Here is a 23,890-nt window from a genome sequence, read left to right on the forward strand (position 1 = left end):
TGTGATACCGTGTGGTGGGGTCTCCACGATTTGCATTATCCACCTCACCTCTATCTCCAGGTCTTCCCATTGTTTTGCCAGAGAACCTTTCATAGCCCTTCAAGTGCACTGGTGCCACTGTAGTTCTGCATTTTAACTCGTGGCGGCGCTACTCGCTCAAACATGAGATTTACAAATAACCTGTGCGTTCTCTTTAATCTGAACTGTAAACGGAAGTACTTCATACAGGACGATAGTGTACAGAACGGTAAGTGTTTTGTGTTATTTGTCTGTGCCACTACAATGATATTCTGGGTGACATTGGCACGTAATGGCAGTAGTTTTGCTCCGGTTTTTGGATGTGGGCGTTTTATAATGGGAGAACACAGGCGCGTGGAAAGAGAGAAGGAAGAGAGGCAAAGTCACACGGAGGTTATTCGAAGAAAAAGCTAAACCCAGTTCGTAAATACTCGCACAATGGGTGCGAAACACGACGCCGTTCTATTGGATGGTCAAGCCACAAAAATAACTAAACTCTTTGTGGTGGTTTATTGCCTCCCCCCATCAGCAGTTGTCAGTCAGTTTGAATCTTGTTCCCAGCTGTTTATGTTGTGCATAGCCACTAAGCCAGCCATCTCTCACACACCTATACCACTGTATGGTGGTAAACATTAATGTCTTCTATAGGTGGCCTCCCCCTGATGTCACTGTCCAACCATAGTAGCTCAGCCTGAGGAGTGGCCCTGTCTTCTATTATGGTGACATGAAATTACATTGATTGATCATTCTTCTGTTCTCTTCCCCCTATATGTCTCATTTCAGATGGCTCACCGGCTGCTAGTCCGTAGAATTTGGACCCTCTCAGTAAAAGACCTTCGCTGTCTCCCGGCCTCCACCTCCTCCTTCTCTACCTCTCTGCGTTCATCCACTACCCCTCTATCCCTCCTTTACCCCAAACGCACTCTGCCCCGCTCCCTGCCCCACACTTCCCGCAGAGAGGTCTCCTTCAATGTGCAGGACCATGAGGACTTCACAGAGAGAGTCATCAACAGTGCGCTGCCTGTGCTTATTGACTTCCATGCCCAGTGAGTAGCTAATAGATTAATTAATGAATATGCTTCATGGACCCCTAGAGGGGATATTAGGCTCCACAGCATTTACAAACTACCCTCTAATGAGAAAGCAAAGCCCCTAAGAGAGAATACATGGATAATCATCTGTCTGGCTGTTGGAATTAGACAACTGAGAAGACAGCAGGAAACAATTTTTATAGAAGGTATCAAATGATGGTTTACAACAAGGCTTGTAAACCTGACCATAGCTTTTTCAACAATGCACCCAACAGGTGAATGTATTTATCAATTATATTGAGTTGGCATAACAAGCTTTCCTATTGTAAGACTAAAGCATAACAGTGAAAGTTGTGACTGAGTACATATCATGTGTGATAACAGCACCTTACCCATACTGTATGTGTCTGGCTGCATGGCTTGACATCTGATGGTGTTTCCATTGGAGGGAGATCATTTGAGGTTACACAACCAGAGGCAATGCCAGGACAGCCACATTGGGTTCATGCTCTTCTACAACGTGTCAAACTCATTCCATGTAGGGCAAAGTGCCTGTGGGTTTTCGCTCCTCCCTTGGGCTTGATGAATGAAGGTCACTGTTTAGTAAGGAACTCCCCACACCTGGTTGTCTAGGTCTTAATTGAAAGGAAAAAACAAACCCCAGCAGACACTAGGCCCTCCATGGAATGAGTTTGACACCCCTGCTCTAGAAAATTACATTCACAGCCTGAATGAATATACATGCATGAATACACACAGTGGCTTGCGAAAGTATTCAACCCTTGGCATTTTTCCTATTTTGTTGCCTTACACCCCCCCCCCCCCCCCATTTAAAAAAATTAAAAAATATCATTTGATTTACACATGCCTATGACTTTGAAGATTCAAAATATTTTTTTGTGAAACAAGCAAGCATTACGACAAAAAAAACAGAACTTGAGCGTGCATAACTATTCACCCCCCCCCCCAAAGTCAATACTTTGTAGAGCCACCTTTTGTGGCAATTCCAGCTGCAAGTCTCTTGGGGTATGTTCCTATAAGCTTGGCACATCTAGCCACTGGGATTTTTGCCCATTCTTCAAGGCAAAACTGCGCTGGCTCCTTCAAGTTGGATGGGTTCCTCTGGTGTACAGCTATCTTTAAGTCATACCACAGATTATCAATTGTATTGAGGTCTGGGCTTTGACTAGGCCATTCCAAGACACTTAAATGTTTCCCCTTAAACCACTCGAGGGATGCTTTAACAGTATGCTTAAGATCATTGTCCTGCTGGAAGGTGAACCTCCTTCCCAGTCTCAAATCTCTGGAAGACTGAAACAGGTTTCCCTCAAGAATGTCCCTATATTTAGCGGCATCCATCATTCCTTCAATTCTGACCAGTTTCCCAGTCCCTGCCGATGGGGAAAAACATCCCTACAACATGGTGCTGCCACCACGCTTCACTGTGGGGATGGTATTCTCGGGGTGATGAGGTGTTGGGTTTGCGCTAGACATAGCGTTTTCCTTGATGGTCAAAAAGCTCAATTTTAGTCTCATCTAACCAGAGTACCTTCTTCCATATGTTTGGGGAGTCTCCCACATGCCTTTTGGCAAACACCAAACGTGTTTGCTTATTTTTTGTTCTTTAAGCAATGGCTGTTTTCTGGCCACTCCTCTGTAAAGCCCAGCTCTGTGGAGTGTACGGCTTAAAGTGGTCCTATGGACAGATACTCCTCCTTCAGGATTATCTCTAGTCTCTTTGTTGCCTCTCTGATTAATGCCCTCCTTGCCTGGTCAAATCAAAATCAAATTTTATTTGTCACATCCACATGGTTAGCAGATGTGTAGCGAAATGCTTGTGCTTCTTGTTACGACAATGCAGTAATATCCAACGAGTAATCTCAGAATAATTTCACAATTACCTTATACACACAAGTGTGAAGGAATGAATAAGAATATGTACATACATAATGGTCCGTGAGTTTGTGGGTGGCCCTCTCTTGGCAGGTTTGTTGTGGTGCCATATTCTATCCATTTACAAAAAATAATGTCTTTAATGGTGCTCTGTCAGATGTTCAAAGTTTCAGATTTTGTTTTTATAACCCAACACTGATCTGTACTTCAACAACTTTGTCCCTGACCTGTTTGGAGAGCTCATTGTTCTTCATTGTGCCCCCTGCTTAGTGGTGGTGCAGATTCTTGGGCCTTTCAGAACAGGTGAGATCATGTGACACTTAGGTTGCACACAGGTGGACTTTATTTAACTAATTATGTGACTTCTGAAGGTAATTAAATTACAGTATGTAATGTAAAAAAATAGGAAAAATGCCAAGGGGGGTGAATACTTTTGCAAGGCACTGTATGTATGTATATACAGTAAACATGATACACGTGACCTTGATATGCATGGTGGTTAGTGTTGCCCTGGTTTATGTTTTTGCCAACTTGTTGACATTGTCTTGCTCTGCAACAATTTAATGTTATTGTCAGGTTCTATTCTGTACTCATATACACAGCTCAAAAAAATAAAGGGAACACTAAAATAACATATCCTAGATCTGAATGAATTAAATATTCTTATTAAATCCTTTTTTCTTTACCTAGTTGAATGTGCTGACAACAAAATCACACAAATTATCAATGGAAATCAAATTTATCAACCCATGGAGGTCTGGATTTGGTGTCACACTCAAAATTAAAGTGTAAAACCACACTACAAGCTGATCCAACTTTGATGTAATATCCCTAAAACAAGTTCAAATGAGGCTCAGTAGTGTGTGTGTGGCCTCCACGTGCCTGTATGACCTCCCTACAACGCCTGGGCATGCTCCTGATGAGGTGGCGGATGGTCTCCTGAGGGATCTCCTCCCAGACCTGGACTAAAGCATCCGCCAACTCCTGGACAGTCTGTGGTGCAACGCCACGTTGGAGCGAGACATGATGTCCCAGATGTGCTCAATTGGATTCAGGTTTGGGGAACGGTCGGGCCAGTCCATAGCATCAATGCCTTCCTCTTGCAGGAACTGCTGACACACTCCAGCCACATGAGGTCTAGCATTGTCTTGCATTAGGAGGAACCCAGGGCCAACCGCACCAGCATATGGTCTCACAAGGGGTCTGAGGATCTCTTCTCGGTACCTAATGACAGTCAGGCTACCTCTGGCGAGCACATGGAGGGCTGTGCGGCCCCCCAAAGAAATGCCACCCCACACCATGACTGACCCACCGCCAAACCGGTCATGCTGGAGGATGTTGCAGGCAGCAGAACGTTCTCCACGTCGTCTCCAGACTGTCACGTCTGTCACATGCTCAGTGTGAACCTGCTTTTATCTGTGAAGAGCACAGGGCGCCAGTGGCGAATTTGCCAATCTTGGTGTTCTCTGGCAAATGCCAAACGTCCTGCACAGTGTTGGGCTGTAAGCACAACCCCCACCTGTGGACATCGGGCCTTCATACCCCCCTCATGGAGTCTGTTTCTGACCGTTTGAGCAGACACATTCACATTTTTGGCCTGCTGGAGGTCATTTTGCAGGGCTCTGGCAGTGCTCCTCCTGCTCCTCCTTGCACAAAGGCGGAGATAGCGGTCCTGCTGCTGGGTTGTTGCCCTCCTACGGCCTCCTCCACGTCTCCTGGTGTACTGGCCTGTCTCCTGGTAGCGCCTCCATGCTCTGGACACTACGCTGACAGACACAGCAAACCTTCTTGCTACAGCTCGCATTGATGTGCCATCCTGGATGAGCTGCACTACCTGAGCCACTTGTGTGGTTTGTAGACTCCGTCTCATGCAACCACGAGAGTGAAAGCACCGCCAGCATTCAAAAGTGACCAAAACATCAGCCAGGAAGCATAGGAACTGAGAAGTGGTCTGGTCCCCACCTGCAGAACCACTCCTTTATTGGGGGTGTCTTGCTTATTGCCTATAATTTCCACCTGTTGTCTATTCCATTTGCACAACAGCATGTGAAATGTATTGTCAATCAGTGTTGCTTCCTAAGTGGACAGTTTGATTTCACAGAAGTGTGATTGACTTGGAGTTACATTGTGCTTAAGTGTTCCCTTTTATTCTTTTGAGCTGTGTATATGTGTTATATATTTTGTGGAGACTTTTGATTGAAATTTCACAAATGCATTCAGTATTATTAGTTCTAACCAGAAATCCCATGTTTGTTCTATGAAGGTGGTGTGGTCCCTGCAAGATACTGGGGCCAAGATTAGAGAAAGCTGTCGCCAAACAGAAAGGCAAAGTTGCCATGGCAAAGGTCGACATAGACGATCACACAGACTTGGCCATTGAATATGGGGTAAGTGGAAGCTGTTGACATTATTGATTTATATTGTAAATGTTAGTTAGAAAATGTGACCTTCTTTCCTCCCTTTCTTGAAGTAATTCTTGATCTAAAATGGCGGGATTTGTGAAAGCAGGAATTCCACTAAATAGCTTACAGCAACCCAGTCAGATCAGATCAGGGATTACTAGAAGGAAGGAAGGAAGGAAGGAAGGAAGGAAGGAAGGAAGGATGAATTTTGTTCTGGAACAGTGCCTTTGACTGATGTCATTGTGGTTACTGACCTCTACTTCTCTCTACAGGTATCGGCGGTCCCCACGGTAATCGCCATGCGAGGAGGTGATGTCATCGACCAGTTTGTGGGAATCAAAGATGATGAGGCGCTAGACTCGTTTGTCAGCAAGCTTGTTGGACAATGAACATGTCAATCACATCCCTGTGATCAAACCCCTTATGACCCCATTGTTGTCTGAGCCTGGCCTGGTCCTCAGTGCTTCATGGCCATGTTGAACCTGTTTAAAACAACTAACAACCCACCCACCACTTGACCACAACCCCACTTGACCACAACCCCACCTGAAAAACAGGCACACGCTCACACCCATCCCTAACCTCTCTGCTTTGTATTATTCTGTCTGTCTATTGTCTAGTGATGGGTGTGTGCTTGTGTGAACTTCAATTCCCCTCTTTACTCATATAATGCTCCCATCTTGCAGCGGTTTCCTCCCTCCATCAACCTGTAATGTAATGGCCCCAACCTGTAATATAATGGCCCCACCCTGTGGAAACTGGTAGAGCAGCCTGAGCCAGTGTACCAGTTTACTACAATAATTGTTTATGGTGGGCAACTGCACTGCTGTACTTTACTGCATTGTACGGGTACAAGTCGTTTAGCATTAAGTGGGGAGGGACGTTAACAAGAAATGTGATATTGGTGAATGAGCTGTGATGACGCTCTCCTTGCAGTTCCTGCTTAGTCCACTCGAGTGTGGCCTTCCCCAAGCATTGTTGGCTGCACCATCATTTTACACCATTATGCCTAATGTGAGTTGGATGGATGTATCTGTGTACGAGTTTCTCAGTCTGTCTCTTGGTTTTGACTGAGAAATTTGAGATAATCGGGAAACACAAATATGGTTATATGGGTTCGATTGAGATTTTATTTCAAACTATGTAATATGACCAAGAGAATAAATAAAATATATTAAAGGTGTTCTATATTTGGAGTGTGAATTGGTTTGTGGTCTACTATTACATGCGGTAAAGGACTAAGAATCATGAGGAAGTGGTTTCATAGTAATATTGGAGGACTTTAGACCTATATATGACTTCTTTAGCTGTAAAATAATATTCTTTATCATTTTATTTTCGGGGGTATGCCAACTATGAAGTTTACATCTAATCAGTTGTGGTAATATTTCAGCCATGTTATTCCCTGGTTAACTATGGGGGCAGTCTAGTTGGGGAGTGGTGATGGAATGTTGACTAAGGATGATGGTGTGATGTTTGTTTGTATGGGAGGCAGGGATGTTTTCTGTCACGCAGATTAATTTACATATTTATTTCTAGTAGAATGGGTGTGATCTCACCATTACTGACAAACTTCTGTATGGCCCTAATGAGCTGGAATAGTCTTCTGTCTATAGCTACCTTGCCACATTCTTTTCCTTCTCATTTAAATATTTATTTTTATTTAATGAGGCAAGTCAATTAAGAACAAATTCTTATTTACAATGACGGCCTATTTATCCCCCATTCAGTTTCTCTTTTCCATTTCATGTCTCTCTCCATCCTGTATTTTCAGTTTTATCCTTTACTTCAGTTTCTATTTAATCAGTCTGTCTCTGTTTCTGTCTATCTTTACTTGTTTCACCCCCCTCTCATCAGTGTGATGGTGTGGCAGGCTGAAGCATGCCCCACCCCAGCCTCCACTTAACTCCTCTAAATTAGCCCTCTCTACCCCACCCCCAACACCACCAAGCTGTCTAGGTAGGCACCTGGCTCTGACTCCCCCTCTCCAGTTGTCATTCCGTCGCACATGACAACACACAGGGTCATTCCCACACTGCAGTAAATTAGTTACTAGACTAATAACAAAGAGTTCCAAAGAGAGTTCTAATGAAAATCTATTACAGTAAGGTACTTAATTGTTACCCTGAAATTATTTGCTATTGATATAAGAAGGCTGCATTGGGCCTTTAACTACTCTTTGTCTGACTTGTGCTGTGTTTGTAACCAAGTGGGAAATGAGAATTTACCACATATGTCTGGGAAAAATCCACTTTTAAGCCCCTTCAACTGGTAATCACTAGTGGGAAACTCGTCTATCATCTTGAGCTCCCACTTTTCCCACATGCTAACCTCTGACATCAACTACTAAAGAAATGACCTCGTTAACAGCATTTTCACCAGATAAATGCAATAACAAAACATTTTATAAAAAGCAATCTATTAATAAGGTTTTTGAACACTATGATTTCTTTACAAGCATTATAGCTGTAGTTTTAGTTTTTGGTTTATGCAGCTTGTTGGTCATTAGCCAATCAGCGTTTCTCAACAAGTTCAAAGCACATGAATGCATCCACCTTGTATTTACGACTTCACAACTGGTAAATTCCCACCTCCCACTTGTTTATGAACGTGACATTAGTCATAGGAATGAGGTGAAGAGATGACGGAATGCTGGAAAGGTTCATGAGTAGTGTAACCCTACACCTCTTCCGCCAAAAACAATAGACCACACCTCCATCCTCGCTCCCGCTGTCTCTCTCTCTCTCTTAACCACTCTGTTACCATATAAGGCAAAAAAGACTGGGGAAGCCAGTGACTGCTGAACAAACGGGCTGAGAAGGGAGAGTTGCAGAATTCCTCTGCCATCTCTCTCTGCTTTTCTCATACTCTAAAACTTGTAATGTTTGTTGTGGGATAATTTGACTGGCCCTGCCTGTGCCACATAGTCAAAATGCCTTTGGAATGTGTGTGATGCTGTAACAACGGCCATACCTGGCACAGCCCAAGAGTATTCTGTGTTTATAGTAAATACTTAGCTCTATTTATATTTCAAGCACATATCACCCTCCAGCTTGTTGAATGTCCATTCTGTTCCAGACAAATGTAAATTTACTATACACAAAGCAGACACTGTTTCTCTTTATCACCCCCACCTTTTCCTCACCATGTACATTTATTTTATATTTAACCTTTATTTAACTAGGCAAGTCAGTTAAGAACCAATTCTTATTTACAATGAGGGCCTAGGAACCGTGGGTTAACTGCCTTATTCAGGGGCAGAACTACAGATTTTTACCTTGTCTGCTGGGGATTCGATTTAGCAACTTCTCGGTTACTGACCCAATGCTCTAACCACTAGGCTACCTGCTGCCTCAATGAGCAATGTATACTTTTTATACATACTGTATACATGATCTGAACTTATATTTTGGCTATGAGAGTTGATTACTGCTGAGTGGGAAAGAGAATATGAAAGAAAAGGAGCCCCCCCCTTCTCTCTACATTCCAGTATTTTGTGAGTAAACATGGGTCTGTCTTATCACCCTTTCCTGTGCACTGATTACTGGGGAAGGGAAGACGCGAGGGATGCTGAAAAGGACAAAAGAAGGAATAAATTGCCATGTGTTCAACTACTATAATTTCATGAGAGCATATTTGGCATGCTGGAGCTGTTTTTAATTACTTTGCGGTTGTGTTTGGACATTGCCCCTCAGGGATGCTCTATGCCATTTAAGGACACACAAAAATACTATCACACAGCCATACTCTGTCATGTCAAGACAAGCTGGCTAAATTTAAGTGAGCTGCGTAAATAGTTTTGGCAGGGGGTTTGACATTATTGGTGAATGGTGTAAAACAACAGTAAGGTGCTGGATGCTGACAATCAAAACAATGTGTTTCTACAGATAGCCGTTAGGCTCATATTCAAATGTATTGTATGCTTAATATGTGTCACACCATGTTTAGATATGGTTTTTATCTGGAATGAACAGGATACAGCACTCCAATCACTTATAAATCTGACACACATGCAGGCTGGCCCACACACATTACTCTCACATATGAATACACACACATGAATTCACAGAAGCTATTGGTGTGTAAAAGAGCTCAATGAACTCATACCAGCCTGTTCACATTGTGCGAGTCAATGGGTTCCTTTCTTTCAGAGCAGATGATGTGACTTTACAGACCCAAAATTACAGACACACCCGGTTGCTATTACAACTGCAGGTGAAAGAGAGAGAGACTGTCATAGCAAGGGAGAAGGGACAGTGAGGTCAGGAGTGTGTCTCCATATTTGGTTATCTACTCTTAGTTATAGGCTGCTTGTCTTCTGTTTTAATCCCTCGTTGCTGCCGTCTGGGCCCAAATCACTTTGTTGTGTCCTGTCACTCCTGTTGTGACTATGATTGTGCAGAGTATGATGTAGAACTAAGATTAGGTCTGGATGGGCGGCTGCACATATCTTTCCCAAATCCCTTCCTTTCTGCTCCCTCAGCATCTGGTAATGCTCAGAGGAGACCCTTGACCCCCGGGCAAAATTCCTTGTTTTTCCCAACTGAGCGATGTATTGATTTTTCCAACTACATGGCATGTTTGTCAGGGTCGTCGTGTGCTATATGTGATGCACAGTTGCAAAATATGCAGGAACAAACACAGACACATTCCACACAGAACAGTATAACGTTGAACAAGTCGAACATTAACCATGTTTTTCTGCTTAAAAAAAATGTCATTAGGGGGTAGATTAGCTTTAATATTGCAGATAGATGTTGGCTTCTATCATGTAATTGTCTGCATCATTTCCAATCCACTATATAAACTCAGCAAAAAAAAAAATGTTTTTTTTCAGCAAACGTAACGTGTAAATATTTGAATAAACATAACAAGATTCAACAACTGAGACATAAAATGAACAAGTTCCACAGACATGTGACTAACATAAATGGAATAATGTGTCCCTGAACAAAGGGGGGGTCAAAATCATAAGTAACAGTCAGTATCTGGTGTGGCCACCAGCTGCATTAAGTACTGCAGTGCATCTCTTCCTCATGGACTGCACCAGATTTGCCAGTTCTTGCTGTGAAATGTTACCCCACTCTTCCACCAAGGCACCCGCAAGTTGGCCCTGGTCAGACAAAACCGCGACTCATCAGTGAAGAGCACTTTTTGCCAGTCCTGTCTGGTCCAGCGACGGTGGGTTTGTGCCCATAGGCGATGTTGTTGTCGGTGATGTCTGGTGAGGACCTGCCTTACAACAGGCCTACAAGTCCTCAGTCCAGCCTCCCTCAGCCTATTGCAGACAGTCTGAGCACTGATGGAGGAATTGTGCATTCCTGGTGTAACTCGGGCAGTTGTTGTTGCCATCGTGTACCTGTCCCGCAGGTGTGATGTTCGGATGTACCGATCCTGTGCAGGTGTTGTTACACGTGGTCTGCCACTGTGAGGACGATCAGCTGTCCATCCTGTCTCCCTGTCGCGCTTTCTTTGGCATCTCACAGTACAGACATTGCAATTTATTGCCCTGGCCATATCTGCAGTCCTCACGCCTCCTTGCAGCATGCCTATGGCACGTTCACACAGATGAGCAGGGAGGGGCCCTGGGCATCTTTCTTTTGGTGTTTTTCAGAGTCAGTAGAAAGGCCTCTTTAAGTGTCCTAAGTTTTCATAACTGTGACCTTAAATGCCTAACGTCTGTAAACTGCTAGTGTCTTAACGACCGTTCCACAGGTGCATGTTCATTGTTTATGGTTCATTGAACAAGCATGGGAAACAGTGTTTACAACCCTTTACAATGAAGATCTGTGAAGTTACTTGGATTTTTACGAATTATCTTTGAAAGACAGGGTCCTGAAAAAGGGACGTTTCTTTTCTTGCTGAGTTTGTTATTTTAGATATATATATTTTCAAATATATTTTCCTTCTTTATTATTTTCCCCTGAACACAGAGATATTCCACACCTGCTGACACATTGAACAGTATAATATTGAACATTGAACATATTTCTCTGCTTGTTATCAACAGACATTCTACCTTTATTGGCTCATCCTTTTAGTTAGTGCTAGGCTATATCTAGGGTCCTGATTTTTTGCTGATCATATTGTGTGGTCTGGAAAAACTCCTTTCTCTAATAATCGTTATGTCATCCTATGGTTTTAATAAAGCTGTTTACCCAGACTGCTTCTGTTAAGTGCACATGAGATATAGGTTGTGTATGTCAATATGTTGATGTCACCTGTGTCGAGGATGTTTTTGCCAATGTTGGTTGTGTGTAACCCTTGTTTATCCAATGAGGTCACAACATCATCTGTTTCACATTCAGGTCATTTGGAACGCGTACAGAGCCGGCGTCACCCCTAGGAGAGAGTGAAGATGAGAACGAGTGAGGTCAGGAGTGCAAAGTATTAAATTACCTTATTCTTCCTCTTTCATCTTTATTCTATCCCTTTTCTCCTTGTTCCACCATGCTCATTTTCACCTGGGCATTTCTTCAATGTATTTCCTTTGCCACGTTTCCTTTTTCCTTTGCAAAGGGTATTGTCTCCCTGCTGTTAGTGGCCTGTACACTGGTCCAATGCCTTTGTTCCGGCAGACTGTCTCACCTTCTCCAGATCTCAGGGGAACACAATGGAATGACTAGGTAGACGTGGTACTGAACCACTCTCTATGTACTTACGCTCTCTACCCTCTTAGCATCCATCAGCTCATATCATCCCCTCTTTCTTTTTCATCCTTTCATAGTCTCATTCTTCACTTATGCTTCTCTACCCCCAATTCCAGCCCTTCCCCCATCACTTAACCATGAAGTTGAAATTGTTGTCTTATGTTTTCCAGTATTGTTATTTTAAGGTTCCTTTCCAGGCAAACTTGTCCAGAGATCTGGATATGCCTAGACTGTGCAGCCTTGGTACACCCACACACACACATACATACACACAGCAGTGCTCTACTTGGGAGTGAATCTGGTTCTCTCCACTTTTTCAGCCTGCTGTACATCTCTTGGCTTCCAGTGGGGGCAAAACTTGCCCTTCTCACTACAGCCATAGTTTTAGCAATCTCAGCTACTGTATCTAGACTACTCTCAGTAAGCAAAATTACAATGAAATAAGTATTTCCCAGATGTTGACATCACATGCATTTCAGGTGCTGAATGGAAGGTTAGAAGACGTATATTCCAGATGTCAAAAATAAACATTTTTCCAGATGTTGAAATCAGGTGCATCTTAGGTGTTGAAAAAGTAAAAAACGTGACATTTCCAGTACATGTTTTCCAAAATGTGAAAATATGTAATTTACAGAGATTGGTTACAGATTTGTTTTATTGCCATGACTGTGATATGTAATTGTTTATCTACCTTAGTTGAATGCACTGACTTTAAGTTACTATGGATAACAACGTCTACTGAATGACTAAAATGTAAATTTAACAAGACGTGTGCAAAGCATGCTGGATATTATTCTAATGAACTCCGCCCACAAACAAGTACAAATGTGGTCTTGTGGACCAAATTCAAATCTGAACGAGGATCACAGACGTCTAGGTTATGTTTCACAGGTTTGAACATCACAGTACTGTATGGCAGTTTAGTACAGTAGAACACAGAAGAATACAGTACAGTACGATACAGTACTGTATGGTACAGGAGAGTAGAGTTTTATTCAGTAGAGTACAGTACAGTAGAGTTGAATTCATTAGAGTAGAGTACAGTATAGTTTAATTCAGTAGAGCACAGTACAGTAGAGTTTAATTTAGTACAGTAGAGTTTAGTACAGTAGCATAAACTACAGTACAGTATAGTTTAATTCAGTAGAGTACAGTACTATACAATAGAGTTTAATTCAGTAGAGTACAGTGCAGTAGAGTACAGTATAGTTTAATTCAGTAGAGTACAGTACAGTTTCGTTCAGTAGAGTAGAGTACATTAGAGTAAAGAAGGGTAAAATACAGTGCACTATACTTTACTTGTCTTTACTGTATTGTGTACTGTAATATACCTTACACTGCTGTGATCTACTGTGATGTAATGTGCTGATCAAACTTGTGAAACATAGATGCCGATGATTGGTTCAGATTAGATCTGATATGGGACGGACCAAATCTGGACCAATTATAGACGTCTATGTTTGGGCTAAATCAAGGCTGGACCGGACAAAATCTGAACATCTATGTTTGGCCCAAATCATGGCCTATTCGGACGAGACCAAATCTTAACCAATTATACACTTCTATGTTTGGCCCAAGTATAGGCCGGTCCGGACATCTGTGGACGTTGAAATCAAGGACCATGAACCAAATATACACTGAGTGTATATGACACAGACTGATCAGGTGAAAGCTATGATCCCTTATTGATGTTACTTGTTAAATCCACTTCAATCAGTGTAGATGAAGGGGAGGAGACAGGTTAAAGAATACTTTTTAAGCCTGGAGACAATTGAGACATGGATTGTGTATGTGTGCCATTCAGAGGGTGAATGGGTAAGACAAACTATTTAAGTGCCTTTGAACGGTGTATGGTAGTAAGGTGCCAGGTGCAACGGTTTGTGTCAAGTACTGCAATGCTGCTGGGTTTTTTTACACGCAACAGTTTCCTGTATTTATCAAGAATGGTCCACCACCCAAAGGATGTCTAGCCAACTTGACACAACTGTGGGAAGCATTGGAGTCAACATGGGCCAGCATCCCTGTGGAACCATTTTGACACCTTGAAGAGTCCATGCCATGAAGAATTGAGGCTGTTCTGAGGGCAAAAGGGGGTGCAACTAAATATTAGGAAGGTGTTCCTAATGTTTTATACACTCAGTGTAGACGTCTATGATTGGTTCAGATAGACTTGATACACAGGGAAGTGTCTATTGTCAAAAATCAACGTCCATAGACGTTGAAATCAAGGCCATTCTGGACCGCACCAAAAAAATACCTAAAAAAGACCGTCGGTCCGGACAGGACCGAAAAAGATGTCCAGAAGACGGCCCCTGACGGTAAAAAGCTGAGTGGGCTTTTGCACCTCAACAGGAAAGCACCTGTGTTTGTTGAATCTACCTTCCTTCTTTCAGTTGTTATTGTTTTTGTCCATTTTTATATTTCCTGGAAGATTCTTGATCATTCAGCAAGACACTGTTGACAGCTTTCTATGTTATCAGCATTGTACATAGTTTTTTGTTTGACAATAGACACTTCCCTGTGGACCAGGTCTACCTGTCAATAATCTGAAACATATCAATTCACACAATCACACAATAAGTGCTTTGCACAGGTCAAGTTTCTGTCACGTGGAATGCTATTGACCAATGTAATGCAATTTACCTTTTTTTTCTTAGGGTGGAAAAATCATGTGAATTGTTGTTTGTCTATTTGGTGTGCATTTTCATATGCACATACACCTACATTTATTATGCCTCAGTGTGGTTTCAGTTTCACTATGTTTCTCCGGACAATAGTGTTTCTGTGTCCCTAAATATCACTATTATTAGTGTGGTGATGGTAATACTATCACTAACTGAAAATGTTTTCTCAGTTAACTTACCTGTCAAAATAAAGGTAAATGGATAAAGAGTAAAACAGTAGGCTACAGTTATAGCCCAGTTTGTGTAGTGGTAGATTCCTTGACATGAAGCTTGGTAGGTTCTCTCTAAGCAGTGTCTGTGAGCTTCAAAGCAGCCCCAGTCTAGCCCCATTCGAATGACACAAGGGGATAACCTGGATGATGTAGCCCATCCTGAATGGACTGGTACTTATATGGTCATAAAAATCCTTACAGTGCACATACCTCCTTCATTAAAACACCACCTTATCTGTGCCCCCCTTCTCCTCCCCTCAACTATTTCATGTTCATGATTTTTTTGCCCAGTGGCACTTGTTCGTTCACTGGGAAACGCCCCTTCAATAACATTATTGGCCCAGACGGTAAGGATTATTATAACATTGGCTGGGAGAAGCTGGGAGGGCGGAGACATAACATATAGGCCCCGCCTCCTCTGGACCGCACCCCGACTGACAACGCAAAGAGCGAATTTAACTAGCTAGTGGAAGAGAGAAGGAAAAGGAAAGAGAAAAAAAGAGAGTGAGGGAGAGCAAGAGAGGGAAGAAGAGAACACTATAGTCTGATCCGAGTTCTTTGCGAGGCTGCTGTCGACTGAAAATAAGTTTGTTTCGCGGCGACACGAAGCCAGACTCAGCCACCGGTTGTAGCTAGCCAACCCCAAAAGCCTCTGCATCTCAACAGCAGGTAATAGTCCCGCTAGCTAGATATCTATTCTAGCTACATTCTCATTTCCTTCAGCCTTGGCTCTTCACATGCTTGTGTCTAGCGGTGAGCAAGTGTACCTAACCAGGAAGGACGAGAACAGCAACTTCATCACCTCACTGGGTGGGACCTCATAACCCAGATGTATGAATTGTTAACTTTTTTTGTGTACATAGTTTATACAATTTAAGGTGGAAAGTAGTTTCATTTTACCAGGCGCGGTGTCACAGCAAAATTAAATCAGCGACTAAAGACGCAATGGCGAGAAAATGTTGCATGTAACGTAAGCTAACTTGCTAACTACAGGAAGTGATTCGCATGAATGAGATGTAGAAAGGGAGGGAATGAAAAGTAACGCTAAATAATGGAACGGATCAACTATAAGCAAGGTCCTGTTAGAACCCTTTTTGCGTGTCTATTTCATCGCGGATTAACATGTTTTATTGTTTAGGTCTCGCTGTGTGATCAGTCGCGGGGCAAGCAAACAAGTTTGTAGGCTAACGTACCCCGCGAGTGTTGTTGCGCACCATTACGTCACTCTTTAATTGATTCGCTGTGTACGTCCACGCTTCCTGTTCGATATATGCTTTAGCTCTACGTCATTTAATTTGTTTGCATGTCTCATGCATTTCACCCTACACTCCAATGAACTCATTATGCGTGAAATGGCAATCTAACCAGTCGTGTGCAGTTAATGTATTTTTTTCTGAGAGTTAGGAGAATGTATCTATCTTGGCTTAAGTAATTGAACTAAATTGGAGTAGATTCACTTTACTCGGTAGGCCTAGTGAACCTTGTTACACGACCAGACATTATATATGCAATGACCCCAGTCTATTTAAGTGCTTTGTCAGTAATTTGGGTTTGGTTAGTCAGTGTTTTGTGTTGTGAAATTATAGATTGCTGCAGTACTTTGATTCCGATTATTTCGACCTCAGGGACTTTGCCTGGCTACCCAAACTCGTTGCTCCGGGTAAACACTACGCCACGCCCATTGACATTTAGTTTTTTCTCCACAGTGAGTCTGGATCGGAGTACCTCCCCAACGCAGAGGCTAGCATTCTAGAAATCAGAGTCCCCAACAAGGGTGTTTTCAGGGTGAATGGAAAGCATCTGTGATGCCATTTTCACTTTTGGACGTTAACAATGTGACTCCATCTTTACTCCTCCTACACATTTATCGGATTGGTTGAACATTACAGAAGAGAATCTCTCCATAAGTTTTGTTTTCTAATCAAGACCAGTATGTAGGGGATCTAGTTTCAGGAGTTTCTTTTACACTTGCTAGTTAGGTTACTAGAACACAAACTCGTTTTAACATTCTGATTGGTCCCGGAAACCAATGGTTTGGGCCAGAACCAGAGCATTTTGAAAGTGTCATTGGCTTTGATACTGTTTTTTTTGTTTTGAGATGATCAAATCACTGGGAAAAGCAAGTTGGTTTTTCCACCACAAACGACTTCAACGTTGGCAGACTCGAGCTGAAGTGTAGCAAATATAGAGCACAGGAAGAATTCAGTTTGAGTCGTCAGGCAATCCGGGTCTCACAAATTACACATGCTTCTCCAGTCAGCGTGGGCAATTCTCCTGATATAGGAACATGGCTCAGTCTAGGCCTGTGCAAAAGTCTGTTCCCACTGCATTGAGTGAATATCTGCCCCACAGATATGGCCACATTTGAATATCATGCCCATTAATTCAAACATGTTATTTCAAGTGAAACACAGGCCTGTGTCTTAGAACAGGGTTCCTGTCTTTTGAAGGCAACAGTATGCAAAGTCAAGTTCATGACTTTCTTGCATACATCCTTGGTCTCTCCGGTGTCTTTCTATTTCAATAGATAGGGTTTTGTTCCTGTCATGATAACATAATTTCCTGTTTGTGCTTTCACTGCACTGAACTGTGAATAAAACCCCTGGCAGCATCTGAAAAGAATCCTCTGGATTTCAACATTGCTCATTGGAAAGGCATTCACCATTATTATTAGATATAAACTGATTAGTCTAACTTGTCGCGATCCTCTTACATTTGACTGTTTCAATGATGTCCCTACTAGAATGTATCCAGTTCATGAACAGTGGGTCGACCACATTTGATCCATATGTAGTCTAGCCTAAAAGTCTGCTTAAAATCATACAGGACAAATGCCTGTTAAGGTGTTTAAGGCCAGCTAGGATGCAGACATCCTGGCTAAGGTAGATTACTGTAGAACCAACTTGCTTTTGTTTCAATTGGAAACATTTGGGTCAAGGCCACCGTGGCACAAAAGGGACCCACAGTTATCCAAGGTTCAGTGGTAGCTGTGATTCTTGAGTTGATGCCATCAGTCAGTCCCAAGGTGTTTCTGTCAGGTGATTTACAGGACGATAGTTGCCCTTTCAGTGATGAGGGACATTAACATGGGCAAATGCTTGCTGATAATCCAGAAAAAAATGAGCCCTACATTTTACCATACCATTACAATTAGGTAATTTCACTAAGTAAACAATCCTCATTTTATATTCATTTTAGGCCCGATAATTCAACTAGCTACAGCAGATCAGATGTATTTGATCAAAGGTCATCATCTGGACAGGACTGCAGTTTATGCTACAATGATATTTATGAGCCTTCTCGCATAATGTACAGTAAATCTCCAGTGAAAGAGGCAAGTAGAAGGCAAAGGTCAATCATCCACATGAGTCTATCATTTGAGTAATGTATACAGACAGACCTGCTCATAGCCACAGATCAGCATATAAACATGGGGCACATTCTCTTAAAGCTTGAATCCTTAATGGTGACACTGTCATGTCAGATTGGGATATTACAACAAAGTTACTGTAAACAAGTGTCTTCATCAGACCATTGTGTGATACAACAGCAGAATATGTACTGCAACCTTTTTTAACTACACTGCTCGATGCACCTCACCTCTGTTACATTCACAAAACGATAACGACGGTGCTGGGGAGGACAGTAGAGCGGTTTCCCCTCATACGGATTCCATCTTTAAAATAGGGCTGTGAATTGCCAGGGACCTCACAATATTTTCATGATACTCGGGTGCTGATATGATATGTATTGTGTTTCTCACAATTGAATATGTATTACGATTTGGTCAGTGATTTTAAAAAATAAATATGAATAATTATTGGGTTTTGACGGTCCAAACATATTGCTCACCATATGTATGCTGCTGAGATGCAAGTGATAGCATGAGAAATGGATTATGGAAATAAAAGTCCTATAAACAAATTGGCTCCCTATTTAATAAGATGGGGAACAAGCTATGAAGGAAAAATACTGGAGTTTTTAAATCAAGTTCAAGTACATTTTTCACATCACTACTTTTAATAAAACAAGTTTGATATCATGGGTTCTTAGTAATGCAGACATCAAACACAGGATATTACGTGCGTGCATACATCTCTGCTCTCTGATTCAGATTTGAGTCATATTTTACTGCGGCTGGCTTGCCAGTCAACCTCTTTCGAACTTATTTTAGTGCCATTACTCTCGCTATAAACTTCCATCTCTTTATATGTAATACACTCATTCCTTAGTTCAGTCTGGTTTGAAAAACGTGATTTCAATTGGGTCAATCGGCTTGGTCAACTTGGCAGGGACACCCAATGTATCAGCTAAAAAGGCCTAGTGCAAATCCCACTACTAGGTGTATTCTACTGTTTGCTTGCTTGTTTCTTTCCTTCCTCCTTCTCCATTCTGTCAATTTCTCCATACCACATATTTTGGGCCCCCTTCCCATCCTCTCCCTCACAGTGCACACCTGTAGGGTTCCACTGAATGCAACAATGGCAGGAAATGACTAATCTATGACTGGGGTTACAAACAAACAAGGCTTGTTCTCACTTCTCTGGACTTAACTGTGGCAACACTGATTGCTGCTTTGTTTATGATACATGCCAGGCCTATGCTGGGTGGGGGGATAGTTGTCCTTTTTAATTTATAGTGAACAAAAATAAAGCAACATGAAACAATTTCCAAGATTTTACTGAGTTACATTTCATATAAAGAAATCGGTCAACTGAAATAAATTAATTAGGCCCTAATCTATGGATTTCATATGACTGGGAAGACTTATATGCATTGGTTGGTCACAGATGCCTTAAAAAAACAAATAGGTGGGGGGTGGATCAGAGGACCAGTCAGTATCTGGTGTGACCACAATTTGCCTCGTGCAGTGTGACACATCTCATTTGTATAGGATTGATCAGGCTGTTGATTGTGGAATGTCGTCCCGCTCCTCTTCAATGGCTGTGTGAAGTTGTTGGATATTCGTGGAACTGGAACATGCTGTCGTACCCATCAATTCTGAGCATCCCAAACATGCTCAATGGGTGCCATGTCTGAGTATGCAGGCCATGGAAGAAATGGTCCTTCAGCTTCCAGGAATTGTATACAGATCCTTGCGACATGGGTCTGTGCATTATCGTGCTGAAACATTAGATGACGGAGGCAGCTGAATTTCACAACAATGGGCCTCAGGATCTCGTCACAGTGTCTGTGCATTCAAATTGCTATCAATAAAATGCAATTGTGTTCGTTGTCCATAGCTTATGCCTGCCTGCCCATACCATAACCCCACCACCACTATGGGGTGTTCACAATGTTGACATCAGCAAACCGCTCATCCACACTATGCCATACATGGTCTGCGGTTGGGATGCCATTTGGACGTACTGCAAAAATTCTTTAAAATGATGTTGGAGGCCGATTATGGTAGAGAAATTAACGTTTAATTCTCTGGCAACATTTCTGGTGGACATTCCTGCAGTCAGCATGCCAATTGCACACTCCCTCAACTTGAGATATCTGTGACCTTGTGTCGTGTGACAATTTAACATTTATAGTGTGTTTTTGTTGTCCCCAACACAAGTTGCACCTGTGTAATGATCATGCTGTTTAACTAGCTTCTTGATATGCCACACCAGTCAGGTGGATTATCTTGCCGAAGGAGAAAGGCTCATAGTGATGTAGCCACATTTGAGAATCTTTTTGTGCATATGGAACATTTCTGCAAACTTATTTCAGCTCATGAAACAGAACCAAAACTATATATAGTGGTTATTTTTTAAATTCTATGTAACTAATGGAGAGAAGCAGGTTATTAGATGGGTGGAGGTCTTTTACACCATGTGGGTGGTGAAAAGCTACCTTGCATGTCAAATAGACCTTGTTGTGTGATCTGCGCACTTGATGTTTGGTTTTGTAGGCGTGTATACATGTATGCGTCAGACTGGCCATTGCCTAACGCAATCAACTTGAGCACTCGAACACAGTTTCACACTGAAATGCTCTATGCACAGGGACATCCCTCTGACTGCCACTCCATATTTTATTTCTCTGTCAACATAAATGCAGGTCAGGTTCCATATACCCCACTAGTTTGAATACAGCACATGTTCAACTCGCCGTAAGTGCTTTTTGACTTGTGAATAGCCTCCATAAACGCTGCACACTATTTGTCTGCATGTAGCCTAGACTATAGTGATTCAAAGGGAGTGCTCTTATACTGTAGATAAGACTTCTAGTCAGAGATAAGGAGAGACTAAACCATCCCCTCCCTTTGGTCTGCTAACCCCTAAGTGAAAATAATGATGAGGAGAAATGTTCAGTGTTCACGGTCAGGTGAAAGATGCTTTGTGTCCTGAGTAGGGTTTAGAAAGACATGTTTATTTAAGTGACCGAAGAAGCGGGTATATATATATGACTCCCTCCAGCATTCTTTCACAACAGTTAAAAGGCTTATGTAACCATGCTCTAATATCAATGTGCTTTCGCTTGTTCAGCAAGTGGGTGCAAATTTAAAAAGCCAACAGTGTCCAATATGGCTGTCAAAACGACAACAGAAATATGAGCAATTTCCCTTTGACCCCAAAATCCCTTTGACCCCAAATCATTGTTTTTAGGCGTTTGTCAAACTGACACCTACTGGCTGTCAACCAGTACAGTTAATAGAACAGTTCTAAAGGTAATGTCTGTTATTAGATCTAAACTGGACAGTTCAAATCAGTTATTCACTTTATGGTGCTGCGAGAGTAACAGGTTGCTTAGAGTTCCAGTTTTACGTGCATCTCTAGTGAGGAATGTGGAAAAATAGTGGATAAGGGTTTGTCATGGAGTGTGGTTAGTTTCCAGGACTTAATATACTGCAGTCTGCAGAGGGCTGAGAACTTCTCGTTTCAACGGTGTCCCCTGGCGCACTCTGCAAGAATTCACACAACCACGTTCCACAAATGGCAAAACAGTTTTCCCTCTGTCATTTCCTCTTCCCTCTCTCTCTCCTCGCCCCCTCCCCTGTTTTAGGCAGAGTGATTGTGTCTGAGTCCATAATGAACTTAGACACACTCCACCTCTCCTGCCCTTTGGCCTCGTCTGGCGGTCACACTCTCTCCCTCAGGGCGTCACAGTGGAGAGGACTAGGAAAGCCAGAGGTAAGGTCAGAGGGCAAGGGATGGAGGGATAGGCCGTTGAAGCTTAACATGCGTTAAAGACTGACCATGCTAGACTGGACCCAACAAGAGACCATCTGATGAACTAGAGTAGGGACAGGCAGGACAGACGGGATGTGATATGAGAGGAGGATGTATTAACGGTTTTATTAATATTCCAGTCAATGGAGACATACCATGGCCAGTTGGCCATGTCTGTTTAACCACTTTATAATGTGGCTGGTGGGATACAAGGCTTATTGTATATGGTCAGGCTTTAAATGTTGCCTTTGGTCGCCGACTGATGAGATGGAGGGTCAAGACCTTGGCTTTTCCAGCTACTCAGCATAACTCTGGGTGGGAAGGCACTGAGCTGGAATGGAATGAGTGGAGCAGGGGAAGGAGGGAGGGATGGCTCTGAAGAGCAAACAGCCTTTGGTGTCCCTTTTTAACGAGACGGCCAGGCGTTGACAAGGACGCTCTTTACTTCCTCCCTTTGTGCCTTCATTCTTGTCTCTGTGACGTCGGTTCTAAAACCACCCTCTCTCCTCCCTCTTGTTGTTCGGCACAGGGTTCCACTTCTATAGTAGACCACTTCACTGACTAAGCACCACTCTTCCTAGATGTTGGTGGTTTTCTTAGCCTTCAGTGACATGTTGATTGATTGTGATTGGTCCGGTAACATTTAGGGACTGTTGGAGGGATTGGTTTCCTTGTATTCCACGTGTCGCCTTCATTAATGTGTAACTCTGCTTGAGTAACTACCAGAATGGCTAATCTCAATGTAGCCAACCTTCAATAGATGAATCTGTTTGTACAGCTGAACAGAGTTTAATGTGACAAGACATGGGGAGGCCTTGCAGCTGCGTGGTACTGGGCTTCAGGCTTAGTGGCGTCCCAGGTTGAGTGAAGACGTGGTCAGACAGAAAGCTGTGGACTTTGGTGGCCAGACAGAAAGCTGTGGACTTTGGTGGCCAGACAGAAAGCTGTGGACTTTGGTGGCCAGACAGAAAGCTGTGGACTTTGGTGGCCAGACAGAAAGCTGTGGACTTTGGTGGCCAGACTGAAAGCTGTCGACTTTGGTGGGGACTCTGAGTCATAATTAAAGACGTGGGTCTACCCAGTGTTCTCTTAATGCCATAGACACTGCCTAGCCTGTACATCAATGGCAACGACTGACCATCACACTTTAGTTCGTCTTCACCTTTCAATGTAGAGCACCGTCCATAGAATGACTATGAACAGAATAGATGTGGTTATAAATGTAGCCCTGTGCTGCTCTCAGGAGATGGATGGAGGAGATGCGTCACTGACTAATCTGTGTCAAGACGACGTGTATAGGACACGGCACAGGCCTCTCTGCTCCCTCCCTCCCCAGGGCCGTCCAAAACGGCTGCATGCTCTCCTTTTTGAAGTCTCATTTTATCATTATTTCTGTTCAATATCATTGGGTTATATTCCTATCCTGCTGGCTTATCCATGTCTTGCTGGTTGACCATGCAAGCTGAACTCTCTGGCCCCCATCCTGCCTCCACTCAACAGATGGCCTGTATATGTTTGAGCTGCATGTTTGAGTTTGTTTTCATGTAGGCTACACTTTTTTTCTTCTCTTCATGCTGCACGCCCACGTTAGCCTAGCTGACGCTGATAAGAATCAATCCCAGAGCGTTGGTGTGTTGAGGCTGTACTCCCCACTGCTTGTTTTTGCCAAGCAGGAAAACAATACAGTTAACTATTGCAGTCAGGAATTAGCTTTGTTAGGACTGCATGGAACTGACTAGACTGCCCCTTGGTGTGGTTGCTGATTGCTTGCCTAACGTTGCAGATAGTTAGGCCCTGCCACAGTCAAGGGACTGTCTGAAGGCCACTGGCTTCACCA

General features: G+C 42.8%; 2 protein-coding genes across 7 annotated transcripts in view; both read left to right on the forward strand.

The window, feature by feature from the left end:
- Positions 1–139: 139 nt before the first annotated feature.
- Positions 140–6,527, forward strand: LOC118380542 (thioredoxin, mitochondrial-like). Of its 5 annotated transcripts, none has more exons than XM_035767530.2 (5): positions 140–247; positions 802–1,064; positions 3,213–3,245; positions 5,206–5,329; positions 5,617–6,527. In XM_035767530.2, exons 2-5 carry the CDS (start codon positions 802–804, stop codon positions 5,731–5,733), a joined length of 537 nt encoding a protein of 178 aa, XP_035623423.1. In that variant the 5' UTR covers positions 140–247; the 3' UTR covers positions 5,734–6,527. The 5 variants fall into 5 exon arrangements, with proteins under 5 accessions (XP_035623423.1, XP_035623420.1, XP_035623421.1 ...); XM_035767527.2 differs by lacking the exon at positions 140–247 and adding an exon at positions 291–437; XM_035767529.2 differs by lacking the exon at positions 140–247 and adding an exon at positions 413–552.
- Positions 6,528–15,309: 8,782 nt separating this feature from the next.
- LOC118384612 (myosin-9-like) overlaps positions 15,310–23,890 on the forward strand; it is a 31,885-nt gene continuing 23,304 nt past the window's right edge. For both annotated transcript variants that reach the window (XM_052518953.1, XM_052518954.1), the window contains exon 1: positions 15,310–15,559. The gene's annotated coding sequence lies outside the window, so the exon portion shown is untranslated. The remainder of the gene's footprint in view (positions 15,560–23,890) is intronic.

This window comes from Oncorhynchus keta, chromosome 5 (genome assembly GCF_023373465.1).
Source record: "Oncorhynchus keta strain PuntledgeMale-10-30-2019 chromosome 5, Oket_V2, whole genome shotgun sequence".
Classification (NCBI taxonomy): domain Eukaryota; kingdom Metazoa; phylum Chordata; class Actinopteri; order Salmoniformes; family Salmonidae; genus Oncorhynchus; species Oncorhynchus keta.